Below are 13,161 nucleotides of genomic sequence, written 5' to 3'. Positions count from 1 at the left end.
CTTTCCCAGGTCTGGATCAGATTAACAGAGGCCAACACAGGGAGGATGAGGGTAGGGATAGAATAGGGGCTCCGAGCGCAGGACAGCACAGTTCCCCAAGGAAAGCAGGGCCTGTGGCCCCGCCCCCACCGTCTCCTCCTCTGCCAGGGCAAGAGGAAGTGTGCCCAGGGCCACAACTGGCAGGAAGAGCAGAATGGCCTGCTAAATCCACTTGGCCTGAGGGAAGCCAGGTCTGGGGGTGGGGGAGCCACCCACTGGAGCCAGCCCGGCCAAACTGGGGAGGGCAGGCAGGACCGGGTCCATGCTGTGCAGGGGTCTTCGGGCAGGGAGCTGGGGCCCCGGGGCTGCCCCTGATATGGGCATGGCTGAGGGAGGAAGCCCTGACCTAGAAGGGCTCTGAGCCCAGGGCACAGGCCGTTTACCATGCAGGCTCTAAACATGGGCCCCAGCCGCCAGCCCTGAGCCCTGTGGGTAGGGGGTGGCTTCCTCTAAGGGAGCCAAGTCCCCGCGCTGCGGTCTGCAGGAGGCGCCGTGTCCTGGAACCCCGGGCTCAGACAGGTGCCGCCTGTGGATAGTCAGGGACACCGACCCAGAAAGGCCAAGGGAGGGGCCTGGGCACTGAGGCAGGCAGCCCCGGCTCCAGGTCCAAGCCAGCCCCCTGCCCCACCCAACTCCTCGGTCCCACCAGGAAGGGGGGAGGGGCTCTCGACACCCCTTCAGGTCTGTGGCCGGTAAAGGAGGGGGGTGCCCCCGGGGAGACAGGTGGGGGGCCTGCCAGGCTGGCTTTCACGCGATACACCACCAGCTGGAGGGCAGGAGAAGGGAAGGCGGGTCCCTGAGGCTCCCAGGAAGCTTCCCCCCACCCTGCCCGGCCAGCTCCCACTCAGCAAGCAGCATGGGGAGAGGCCGGGGGTACCTCCAAGGTCAGGGAGGGATGGGGTGTGCGGTGGGTGGGGGCTGGAAGGCCTCTCCGAGGAGATGCCGTCTCAGCAGGTGAGGGATGAGCCCCTCGGGTACAGGCAGAGCTGCACCCACCAAAGCCTTGGGTAGGGGCGCTGGGGGGGCGCATAGTGGACACAGCCATGGTGTTTGTATTAAAATACTCTCCGAGCAGCTGTGGAACGTTGGCGAGGCTGACTCAGGGTTGAAGGTCAGTGATATGCAGCTTGAGGGTCCGGGACGCCAAGCTCCGGTGTCTACACAGCCGGGGCTGGCTCCCAGGGGGCGCAGGTGCAGGGCGGGTGGGCAGGACGGCTTCCGGGGCCAGGTTCGCGGGCCAACGAGCGAGCCAGGCTGGGGAGTAGCGGCACAGGTGGACAGGACGCCCCCAAGGCCGACCACAGTGACTTCCCGTTCCCCCCGGCCCCCGAAGTCAGGGAGGGAAATGGCCGTCCCTGGCCTGATGCCTGGCTCTGGGGCCAGAGTGAGGCCCATTGTTTGAGGCTGGAGCTGGGGGGGGCCGGGGCCCAAGGGCCTCCAGGAAGCCCCCAGAAGTGCCCTCTGTCCCACTTCCCACAGATCCAGCGCCTGAGCAAGAAGACAAGCACACAGCCCCATCAACCCCGGCAGGATGAAGGTGCCCACGGCCGTCCTCCTGGCCCTGCTGCTGTGCCAGCAGCCAGGTACTGGGGCAAGGGGACACCCCTGCAGCAAGGGGGGGGGGGGCCGGCATCGTCCGGGCCCACAGGGCCCCTCGGAGCACCCAGCCTGGGGTGGGACTGGGGAGAAAGGGATCGGGCTAGAATCTGAGGCCAGAGGGAGGTGGACGTCAGCTGTCCTGGGCTCCCACAGATCCCCAGACCAGCCCCTCCCTAGCCCCAGATTTCACTTGTTCAAAATGCAGGTCCCGGTCTCGGTTTCCTCTTCTGTAAATTAGCCCACCCTGAGGGGTTCCGGGCGGGGGGCAGCTGCTGCAAAGGGCTGGCCCACGGCCGCGGATGCTGTCGGTAGAGACAACGCCAGGCCACACGCCAGTAGGGCCGCCAGCTTGGGGGCCAGCAGGGGGGACACGGTGGGGAGGGAGAGAGCACAGAAGTGGTGAAGCACAGGCGGGGGGCGGGGAGGGGACACAGCCTCGAGCGTGTGTCCCCTGTGCGCGGGTAGCAGGGGTTCACAGACGTGCCTGTGTGGCCAGGCAGAGGGCAGGTGCAGGGCGAGGAGGAGGAGGACGACGACGCGGACTTTGGGCTGGATGGCTATGACGATGACGATGAGGAAGAGGAGGAGGAGGCCAGTGTGACTGCAGGCGGCAGGGGCAGAGGTGCCCGTCTCCCCCGACCCGAGGGCGCAGGCACTGTGTGCGCCCCGCTGAGTGCCGGGCTCGCTGGCGGCTGGCATAGGGGGACCGTGTGTCACCTTGCCTGCCGGGGGGAGGGGGAGGAAGAGCCCTGACCCTCGGCACACCCGTCACCTCTCCCCTGGCTGGGACCCTCCACCACCGTCCAGAGTAGGGAGCCTAGAGTCGGAGCCGCTGCGGGGCGGGGAGGCCGTAGGGGCTGGCGGAGCAGAGAGGGCGCGGTGGAGGCCCAGCACGGGGAGCCTAGCGCAGAGGCCCCGGGGCGCAGAGAAGGGGGGGGAAGGGGTGCGGGGAGGCTCCTGCAGGGGTGAGCCCTCCTCGCCTCTCAGCCCTGCTGCAGTGTTACTCCTGCCAGGCCCTGCACAGGGGGGAGAGTTGTGACCGGATTCAGAACTGCGTCCACAGCCACAGCTTCTGCAAAGCCGTCGTCTCCCACGGGAACACCGGTGAGCGGGCCACTGGGGTGGCCGCAGCGGGAGGAGCCCCGTCTCCCCCTGCCGAAAGCGCACAGCCTGGAGCCGGGCCTCCCCCCTGCCCCGGCCCGTCCCGGGTGACCAAGCCGTTCCCTCCCAGGGTCGGGCCCTCTGACCACCTACTCGGCGTGGTGCGCAGACGCGTGTCAGCCCTTCGCCAAGACAGTGGAGGGGACCCGGATGACCGTGACCTGCTGCCAGTCCACACTCTGCAACCTCCCACCCTGGCAGGACCCACTGGGCAGGGGGGCAGGGAGCCCCCAGGGCAGCCCCACTCTGGTGGCCACTGTCCTCCTCAGCCTCCTCCCGGGCCTTCAGGCCGTGGGGTCCTGAGTGGGTGGTCCCACCCCAACCCCAGCCGGGCTCACACCCTGGATGGCCAGCACTCACTCCAGTGCCTTACCCACCTGCCCACCCCCCACCCCCCGGCTTTGGAGAATAAACGTGGAGCGACTTCAGGGGTACGGCCAGCACTGGCTCCTCCCTCCCCCGCGTGTCCCCGCGTGTCCCCGCACGTCCGATCTGTCTGGCATCTGCGGCCTCTCTCCCCACTGCCTGTGCCAGGACGTGGGCCTCAGGTCCAGGCCTCAGCTGCTCAGAGGGTGGGTCCACACAGCCTGGGGAGAGAAAACACGTGTCATATGCTGGAGTGGGGGTGGGGGCGGCCCCATTCTCTCCTCACCCTCCCGCCACTGAAAGGCCTCCATGCACGTGACTGTTGCCTGGGTTCCTGAGAAGTGGGCGGTGGGAGGGGCTGGGAAGAGAACCCAAGTGTGCCCCAGTGTCCACTGTGGCCAGGCTGGCACCGTTGGCTGCTGGGCTCTTGGCTTCCTGACTGGTGCCAAGACAGAGCCCTGGGACAGGAGGGAGGAAGCCTGGGTCTGGGCCTCAGTTTCTCCATGGATAAGTGTGGAACAAGGCCCTTGATCTCCACCAGCTCAACATCCCCAGGGTAGGGAAGCCCAGGGTCCTCCGCTGCCTGTCAAGGATCTCCAGCAGGTAGACAGCTTCCCACTCTCTGTTTCCTTCTTTCCTTATTAATGAAAACCTCCAGGTCTGGTGGGGGGGACAGATCCCTGAGGTGGAGGTGACATGTCTTTCTTCTTCTCCTTCCTCCTTCCTGTTCCCTGAAATGATGGCTGGGGCTCAGCAGCCACTTTGCACCATGAGGCAGCACACTGAGGCTAGTAGGGCAGCAAGGAGGAAGGGGCCTGGATCGCTGGTGACCAGGAACCACTGTACTAGCCCCACACTGCCTACCTTAGGACCCCTTTCCTTGGGAGAGAAATAAATTGCTGTGGGGTTGAAGCCAGTTGTCTGGGTTTCTCTGTCATTGCCTTTTCACATTCTATCATACGTGTGCACTCCTGCACGTGCGTCCCTTCTCACATTACTCCCACTAGTGCACACACTCATGGGCACACACCCACCCACACGGCCCCCTACTAAAGCACATCAGAGAACAGCAGAGCTCGGGGGCCACGCTGAGTTAAAATGTTAGGTAAGCCCAGGTCCCTGGTTCCACGACCCTGGGTGAACGCCACGCCCCACCGGCTCCATGACCGAGATGAACGCCTTCACCCCCCCAGCTGGGTTTCCCTGTCTACTAGGTGGGAAGGGAGAAGGGCCCTCCTGGCCGGACCAGCCTCAGTGAGGCCCGGCGAACGCCACATGCCCGGCAGGCAGTGCGCACTCAGCAAAGTGAACTGTTGTCGGTGCAACCCCACGGGCCCCAGCTCCTGCGCGTGCTGATGGGAGTCCCTCGCGACCAAAAGAGACCTGATTAGCCTTGCTCCTCCCCCCTTAGAAGCACTGGGTGCTTCTGCGTCACAGAATTCTCCCTCCAGCTTCTGCCTTAGAGCCTGCTCTAAGTGACCTGAGTCTGAGTGCACAGGACCCCCCAACATCTCCGGAGCTGACCCTCTTTCACGGTCCTCGGCACCAGGTGCAGGCTACAGAGCCCGCCCTGGCCTGGGGCTCCTGATTCCGTGACAGCCTCTTCTCTGGGGTCCTGGGGCCCTGCCAGGACCTGCCCCCTCCCCATTCCCGCCCCTGGGGAAGCAGAAGGGGCAGCCTGACCCCTCCCGGGGCTCTAACCTGCTCCTGAGGGCACAGGAGGAGGCAGGCTCAGATGTGGTGAGGACTTGACGCCTGCCTGCCGGGCACCCTGTCCCGAAACACTGCCCCTCCCAGCCACCTCAACAAGCCCAGCGTCCCCGCCATCCCAACAAGTCCACCTGAACAAGGAGACACTGAAATGAAGGCGTCGGCAGGCTGTGCTTTTGGGAGCTGCGACAGCCCGTTTTACGTGTCCGCCTGACCGGATGGAGGGTGCCCCAGGATGTCTGGGTGGGTCTGTGAGTTTCCAGAAGAGATTAGCATTTGAGTAAAAAGATCGACCCTGCCCGCGTGGGTGGGCCTCACCCAATCTGCGGAGCGGAGGGCCCGAAAGGACGAAAAGGCGGGAAGGGCAAGTTCACCCTTCTGGAGCTTGATGTCCGTCCTCCCCTGTCCTCAGGCACCGGGGCCCCCACTCCTCAGGCTTCTGGGTCTCCAGCTCGCAGAGGCAGGGGGGACACCTCTCGGCCCCCACAGCCACGTGAGCCACCTCCTGTACTCAGTCTCTGGCCAGTGCCGCAGGACACCCTATTGTTTCTAGCAAGGAGCCCCCGCTCCCTCGCTTCCTCATGGCCTCCTGTGCTCCGGCTCGCAGCCCCCCTCCAACCTCTGTCTCTACACCGTCTTCTGCCTCAAATCTCCCTCCACCAACCCCTTTCGAGGGCCTTTGTGGTGACCTGGGACCACCAGATAATCGAGAACAATCTCTCATCCCCAGACCCTCAAGCCCATCACATCTGCAAAGGCCCTGTGCCTATGAGGCCACACGTCCAAGGCTCCAGGGATTGGGACCTGGATGTCAGCCAGTGAGTTTAGCACCGCCCAACACAGACCCCCTGGATGCCTGCCTGGCTGCGCGCTGGGCCTCGGACCCAAGGAGGATAAAGCCCAGTCCCAGGGCCCAGCGGAAGGGCTCACCTGGTCACAGGGGCCACAGCCCAGAAGTCAGGGGTGGCTGTCAGCCCCTGTGTGGCCCCTAAGTATACACCTGCCATCCAGACAGGATTCAGACGACCCCGCCCTTGCTCATGACCGGATTCAGGCTCCTAGAGGGTCAGGAGTTTTTTTTTTTTAATTTAATGTTTTATTTATTCTTGAGAGAGAGAGAAAGACACAGAGCATGAGCGAGGGAGGGGCAGAGAGAGAGAGGGACGAAGAATCCAAAGCAGACTCCAGGCTCTGAGCTGTCAACACAGAGCCCGACGCGGGGCTCGAACTCACGAGCCGTGAGACCATGACCTGAACCGAAGTCAGACATTCAACCAACTGAGCCACCCAGGCGCCCCAGGGTCAGGATTTTTAAGGTTGAATATATGATGGGCCGGTGGGGGAGGGCGAGCCCCCACGCTGTCCCTTTGGGCAAGGCCACCTGTGCCTAGAGGCTGCAGTCACGCCCAGCCTGAGGTGACAGAACACCCTTCCCTCCGCCGGATGCGCCACTGCCCACACGCAGCTGTGCCTGGAGCCACGCGCCACCGCTGGCTGTCACAGAGATTCCAATAATTCATGGGACAGATTCTAACCACACCTCCCTCCCGCGAGCTCTAACCATCTGAGGACACAGGCACAGAGACGTGGGGATCTAATGCCCCCCAAGGAAGCGGGCGGCCCCAGGGTAGGGGGTAGGGGTGGGGAGGATGCAGGCAGACCCCAGAGGGTGTGAGAGAGACAGTGACAGAGCCCGAGGGTGACAGGCCTCCCCAGAACCCACCCCCCTTGGGCACTGGGGCAGCAAAGGTTACCCCAACGCTCACCCTCCCTTGGAAACAGGTGTCTGGGGAATGGGACTCCTCCCTGGTCCACACAGGCTGGTTCTCCCCGTGTCCTCACATGCTTGTCCCCCCCCCCTCCCCCCAGCATGTCTGCTTCTCTTCTTGTAAGGACACCAGTCGGCCTGGATCAGGGCTCCCAGTGACCTCCTTTACCTTAATCACCTCCATAAAGACCCATCTCCAAGCACAGTCACCCTCTGCGGCCCTGAGAGCAGGACTCAGCGTATGGATCTTGGGGACGTAACCCGGCCACTAACAAGGGGCTGAGACAGAGCTCCGTGAGGGCAGCGAGAGTGGCGTCAGCCCTGGGCTGAGTTTAGGGAGGTGTTTGCCAAGGATGGGGGAGATGGGGCCTGATGGTGACAGCCTGGCGCAGGTGGGGGGGCCTGCAGACAGATGGGGGTGCTGTAGCACATGCTCAAAAAGCCAAGAATTCAGCTCACAGGCACCAGGCTCCCGCCCGTGGCCTTTATGACCACATTTGGCCACCAGGCAGGATTACATGCTCCTGCTGGCTTCCTCAGTACTCCCTCCATCTGTCCATCAGGGTGCTCAGTGACCTGTCATGGCCCTTGTCATGCCCGTGTCCCCCATAAGTGCTGCAGTAGCAACAGCCACCCGGCCCGAGAGCACTGGGTTCTGCACGCAGACCTTCCCTGTGAATGGAGACACGCCCCTCTCTGCAAACCCCACCCCCACCACCCGATTCCCCAGGGTGTCCCTGTCCTGCAGAGCTGGTGCTCTCGATGGTGATTCGGCCTGGGCCGGCCTCAGGAGGCTGTGCGGTCGCTCGCCTGCGGACCCCATGCGCATGCCCCATAGAGAGCCCCTCCCGACCGGAAGGCGTCCTCCCCGCCTCAGCCGGCTGGCGCGTACCCCACCTGAGAAAAGTCAGGAAAGGAAACCTCACTAACATGGGAGCGGGGAGTTTCGGCAGGGGGAGCTCTCACACCCGCTACTCTCCCGCAAATGCAACAGGAAGAGAGCGGTCCTGGCGGTCCTATCACTTTCCCTACTCCTTTACCGCTGGGCAGGTGGAAGGAAGATTTCCTCCTGCCCCGGCAACAGCCCAGCCAGTGAGAGGCTGATTCAGCCCAGCCAATGAGAGACTGTCACAGCCCAGCCAATGAGCAGCCACTACACTTCCAGCTCCCAGTTTAGTCCAATGGACTTTGAGTTTACAACAGCCGCTCCCAGCCCCGCCTCTTCTCTGTAAAAGAGCCTTCTCCTTCCTGGCTCTGCGGACTGACTTGCCTGCGGTCTTGCTTTGTCGGGGCTGCGGTTCTCTGCCATTCCCGAGCAAACCCATTATTGCTGGTAAGACGACTGGAAGTTTTATTTTGAAGGTTAACAACTCCCAGGCCCCGCTTCCGCACTGGAACCGGGATCGTGGACCCGCACCACAGCCCTCGGGAGCTTGTGGCACGTGTGGGTGGTGGAGCCCCGCGCAACTTCCGTCATCAGAGCGGCGAGGATGCCGCGCTCCGGAGGAATCTGGAAGCTGGCGTGCAGACTGGCACGATGTCTGCGGGGGGGGGGGGGGGGGGGGCTGGGCCAGCGCGCCCTATGACCCGGCGGTTCCACCGGAAGAGGTCGGCCCTGCAGCCACCAGGCCCTCGTCTGGACCGGCCTCCTGGGCAAAGTGCGTCAGCTCTGCTGGCGCCGCCGGTGGGTGACGGTGCGCACTCGTGTTAGGTCCCCGCTTCTACACTGAGCAGGGGGCCTGAGGCACCCCTCCAGAAGCCCGGCTCACCCATCGACAAGGAAGGACACGTGTCCCAGAGGCCAGCGGCACAGGACAGCGAGAGGCTGCAGGCGGTGGGCCAGCCTCTGGGCCTTGGTCAGGCTTGAGTGACCTTCAGAGCCTGCCCCTCACCCCAGGGCACGTGCGGGTACTGGGACCCTCAGAGGGTGTTCCTCAAGAGCCTGATGCTGGAAACTTCTGGAGCCTGATGGTCCTGGGTAAAGGCTCTGCCCTGCAGCGTGGATGCTGTCGAGGCTTCCTGACCTTTGTCAGTGTGGCGGGGGAGCTGCTAAGACAACAGAGGAGCCCATGCAGCTCCGGGGCTGACCTCTGACCGCTGCGGGCTGTGTGACCTTGGCCACCCATGTAGCCTGTCTGTGCTCAGTCCTCTTGTCCACAAAACTGGAGAAAAGCAGAACCCATCTCCGAGGGTCCGTGCGGAGGCTGCCAGGCCCCGGTGCTCCAATGCCAGGGCTGACTGTGATGGCCCCTGCTCTCACCCCTGGAGCTGTTCCTGGGGGTGAGGAGGGCTCCAGGCCCCCTCACGCTGGCCTGTGGAGGCATTGCTTCTCTCCCCTGGCAGCACTGAGTCCGCCCACTCACCCTGCTCCCTTCTGTTGCCCGACAAGTGACCCCTAACATGGAGTCGACAAACAAGGCCGAGGGACCCCTACCCAAGGTGCCTCGCCACCCCCACCTTGAAACCAGCCTGGGGCTGCCTCAGGGCGCTGGGTGCCCCATCCAGTCCTGACACTGGGAGCAAGCTGAGGAAGAATGCTGTGCCCCCTTCCTTTCTGGGCCCACAGGACCTGCCAGCTGGGGGAGGGCACGTGCAGATCCTCCCTGGGCACCCCTCCCCTGCAGCCTCTGTCCTCCCCACGACCCTGAGCTCCTCCCCTCTCCTGCCCCCCCCATTGTCCCCTTGGTGGCCTGCCATTGTCCACTGACCCAACCCCACCCCAGGATTGAGTCCTAAGGTGGTCTCAGGACTTCCTTTCTCCCAACACAGGAAGCAGGTGGCCACAGTGCACTTCCTGCCCTTGTTCTCCCTGTGAGGATGAGGCATTGACCCAAAAGCAGGACGTTCCTGAGGATGGAGATTGCTGAATCCCGGCCCTCTGGTGACCGCCAGGTTTGCAGAAGCCGACGGACCCAAGGCTCATCTGGAACCTCCCAGAAAGAGGGGGATCACGGGCCCCCACCTGAGAGCTGTGGAGGGGTCTCGTTGTGGTCAGTGTCCCCTGACACTCGGGCCTCCCAGCCTCAGAGGAGGATCCCTGCACAGAGGTGCATCCCGCCTGAGGGAGTGCCAAGGGGGCTGCCTGGCTCTGTGATGGGCCTGCTGGCAGGGGTGGGGGGGCCACCTGGCCACAGGCTCTTAGAGATGGGGGGAGGGGGAAGGAATGGAGACACGGGAAAGCCTCACTCATGCCTTCCCCTTCCGTGTCCTCGGTCCTCCCAAAAGGAGCCTGAGATGAGCAGTGAATGTGGCAGTGTCGGGGCCACGACCCGGCTCATCCCACCGCAGAAGATGCACCTGGAGAGACCTGATCCCAGAAATCCCGACTTCGGAATGTTTGCAGAGGAGGAAGCGCCAAATGCGCCAGCCACAGGCGGGGGGCCTTTCCTTCCAGACGGCACGCCGTCACAGAGTCACGGGCTCAAGTGAAGGAAACAGAGTCACAGAGTGATGCCACAGGCTTGAGGGAAGGAAGCTTACCTCTTGGAAGAAGCCGTGCGAGCAGACCACAGCCTCTCGGCCCAGGGTGGGCCTGACAGTGAATTTACGCTGCGGGGGGACGCGGCGGATGTCACCTGGGGGTCGGGCTGCCCTGGCCTGTTCCCACCCACGCGACACCCTAGTAATTTGCCTCCGGGGGAACCTGTCCGCAGATGAACATGGGGAAGATCACATAATTGGAGAATGAGTGTACTTACTGCTCACCTTGTCATAAACTGTAGGCTCCAGGAGTCAGATGTGAGTTTTTCTAGGTGTGTGACCCATAACTGAGGAACAAGCCTACAGGTAAGGAATCAGCGTTTCTTGGAAGCATACTAAACCTGATGGCCTCTTATGTCTCCACCTTGCTCCGCGTCCAAGGCTTCACTGAGCCCCTTGTGCGTCACCACACCTGTGCTCCCGAACAGTGTGGCTCTGGACCTGGCTGCCCAGTAGAATCGTCCAGGGGCACTTTTAAAATACCAGCGTTGGGAGCGCCTGGGTGGCTCAGTCAGTTACACGTCCGACTTTAGCTCAGGTCATGATCTCAAGGTTCCTGAGTTCCAGCCCCACGTCAGGCTCTGTGCGGACAGCTCAGAGCCTGGAGCCTGCTTCAGATTCTGTGTCTGCCTCTCCCCTGCTCACACTCTTTCTCTCTCTCTCTCTCTCAAAAAATAAATAAGCATTCAAAAAAAATTTTTTAATGCCAGTGTTGTGTGTCCACTTCCCTGCCCCTGCCCATCAGTTAGAACCCCTGGGAGGGGGGTCCAGGCAATGGTTCCCTAAGCTGTGCAGGTGTTTGAGATGCACAGCTTTGGCTGAGCGGCACTGCACCGAGGGGCCTGCCTTCTGATGCCCCCTAAGCTGACCGACCACGAGGGTCACCGGGGGGCCTCTACGGTCGTGCATCACGGGGTTCAGCCCCTATGGCATTGCTTCACCAGCTCTTGTGTGACACCTGAAAAAAAACTTTTTCAAGGATGCTAGGGTGATTCTAATGGACAGTTTTACCGTGGCCCAGAGTGAAATACTATCAAACAGCATCACCTGCTCCAGAGAAATCGTTCGTGAAAGGAAGCATCCGCGGCCGTAGCAAACTTCACGCTGCCGTCTTATTTTGAAACCGGCCACCGCCGCCCCGGCTTCACAGCCACCACGCGGACCACCCAGCAGCCATCGTCCTCGGGGCAGACCCTCGGCCAGCAGAGACGCACTGGCTAAAAGCTCAGCTGGTGGTTTTAGCAAGAGAGTATTTTTGTGATGAAGGTACATACATTGTTTTTTCAAAGACACAATGCTGTTGCACACTTAATAACTCACAGTATTGTGTAAACATAATTTTTATAGCCACTGGGAAACCAAAAAAAGTCATTTGACTCACTTCATTGCAATATTTGCTTTTACTACTATGGTCTGGAACCCAACCCACCCTCCTAGGTGCGCCTGTACGTGATAAACACACTAATAAGGAGATTACATAGTGTGTTAGTGGAACGTGTTCTGAGAAAATGCAGGACGGGCGGGGGAGTCAGGGGTGGGAGAAGAGACCAACTATGGAGTTATGGACTCTGCTCCCCTCTCCAAGCGCAGGGGGCACCTGGGACTTGCTTCTAAGGTGACACAGGTCGTCACTCCTGCAGTTAGGTCACATTGTATGATGGTGACAGGAGGTAATGCCTATGGTTCTGTTGTTATATGAGGAAGGTACCAAGAGGTGACTCCCGCGGTTAGACTATGTTCTGTGACAGTCCATCTGAGCAACCTGGGAAGAGAGGCTCTCCCACTGGCCCTGAAGGAGCAAACAGCCATGCTGGGAACTGGCCTTGGAAGGGGCCACATGGCAGGGAATGGTGGGTGGCCACCGGGACCTAAGGTCAGCCTCTAGCCAAAAGCCAAAGGAAGCAGGCCCTCAGTGGCACAGCCACCGGGAAATGAATCCTGCCAACAACCACGGGAGTGTGGAAGTGGATCCTTCCACGGATGAGCCTCCAGCTGAGAATGCAGCCACTGACACCACGACTGCAGCCTGGCAAGAGCAAGCAGGGAACCAACTAAGCCACGCCAGGACATCTGGACACCTATTCCAAGGAAGTGAGGGAACAAACAAGTGTTTTAAGCAGCTAAATTTGTGGGAACCGGGAAACTAATAGAGAGAGCAGTCGGGGCTTCCTGGAGACGCGGAGCAGGAGGTGGGAGTGCGCCAAGGAGATAGCTGGGGATGAGCATCCGGGCAGAGGGAACGCTGCCAGTGCAACTGAACAGGCCAAGTGCACCTGCTGTGTGTGAGTAGCGCAGTCAGGTGGCTGGAGAGGGGTGAGTGAGGGGGCAGGGGTGACAGAGGAGTCTCGGGTGAGCATAGGGATGAGGGACAGGGTGGAGGAAGGGAGGATGGAGTGAGGGAGGGGCAGGCGCGAGGGAGGGGGCGCAGAGGTGAGAGCATGGACGGGCGCGGAAGGTGGACGAGCAGGCCCTCCCAGGAAAGGGCACCAGGAGCTGGGGGCGGGGCCGTCCACGGAGTACCACTGAGCGGCCTGGGGGCGGGGCCTCCTCCTAGAGCGGCGCCGGAAGGGGCGGGCTCTTCCGGTCGGCGCCGAGGCCGGCTGCTGGGCCGGGCGGGCCTCGGTCGCCCGGCGCGGAAAGATTGGCGCGCGGCGGGGCCCGGCGCGGGGGACGTCGTTCCCGGGCGCCTTGTGGCGGGCGCGCTCGCCCCGTCCTCCAGCCGGGGATTCCGGGTTCTCTGGGCTCCCAGGCGCCGCGGGGAGGAGGGCGAGGACCAGCTCCGTGCGGATCGAGGTGAAGGCGGCGTCCCAGGGCCCTGCACACTTGGCTGACGAGGCCCTGTCGTTGGCGGGGGTGCGTCGTGCTGCCCCCTCGGGGTCCCTTTCCCCCTCCTCGGCACGGCTCGTGGCTGCTGGCCCGCAGGGGGCCCAGCAGACTGTTGGGGTGCACGTTTGCCCGTGGATCCCAGACCCGCTAGTGATGCAGACCCCCCGCCCCCCCGAGACCCCGGCTTCTGAAGGCAGGGGGACGGGGCCAGG

General features: G+C 62.6%; 1 protein-coding gene and 1 long non-coding RNA gene across 3 annotated transcripts; both read left to right on the top strand.

The window, feature by feature from the left end:
• Positions 1–1,383: 1,383 nt before the first annotated feature.
• Positions 1,384–4,077, top strand: GPIHBP1 (glycosylphosphatidylinositol anchored high density lipoprotein binding protein 1). The gene is made up of 4 exons (XM_027063739.2): positions 1,384–1,622; positions 2,135–2,260; positions 2,626–2,742; positions 2,870–4,077. The coding sequence occupies exons 1-4, from the start codon at positions 1,571–1,573 to the stop codon at positions 3,100–3,102; spliced, it is 528 nt and encodes a 175-aa protein (XP_026919540.1). The 5' UTR covers positions 1,384–1,570; the 3' UTR covers positions 3,103–4,077.
• Positions 4,078–7,849: 3,772 nt separating this feature from the next.
• LOC128312806 (uncharacterized) lies at positions 7,850–10,786 on the top strand. Of its 2 annotated transcripts, none has more exons than XR_008292565.1 (3): positions 7,850–7,976; positions 9,413–9,535; positions 9,869–10,786. It is a non-coding gene; the product is annotated as an uncharacterized LOC128312806 (long non-coding RNA). The 2 variants fall into 2 exon arrangements; XR_008292564.1 differs by having other exon boundaries at positions 9,413–9,633.
• Positions 10,787–13,161: the final 2,375 nt, after the last annotated feature.

The sequence above is a fragment of the Acinonyx jubatus genome, chromosome F2, assembly GCF_027475565.1.
Source record: "Acinonyx jubatus isolate Ajub_Pintada_27869175 chromosome F2, VMU_Ajub_asm_v1.0, whole genome shotgun sequence".
In the NCBI taxonomy this organism is placed as follows: domain Eukaryota; kingdom Metazoa; phylum Chordata; class Mammalia; order Carnivora; family Felidae; genus Acinonyx; species Acinonyx jubatus.
The sequence above is the reverse complement of the archived record's forward strand: the minus strand, read 5'-3'. Positions and strand labels throughout refer to the sequence as shown.

What these genes read in the sequence shown, in the direction of transcription:
- GPIHBP1 (XM_027063739.2), top strand. Translation starts at nt 1,571, where the DNA reads ATGAAGGTGCCCACGGCCGTCCTCCTGGCCCTGCTGCTGTGCCAGCAG. An exon ending in TGCAGGCGGCAGGGGCAGAG is followed by an intron (nt 2,261 to 2,625) that starts GTGCCCGTCTCC and finishes CTCGCCTCTCAG; the next exon opens with CCCTGCTGCAGTGTTACTCC. An exon ending in CGTCTCCCACGGGAACACCG is followed by an intron (nt 2,743 to 2,869) that starts GTGAGCGGGCCA and finishes GTTCCCTCCCAG; the next exon opens with GGTCGGGCCCTCTGACCACC.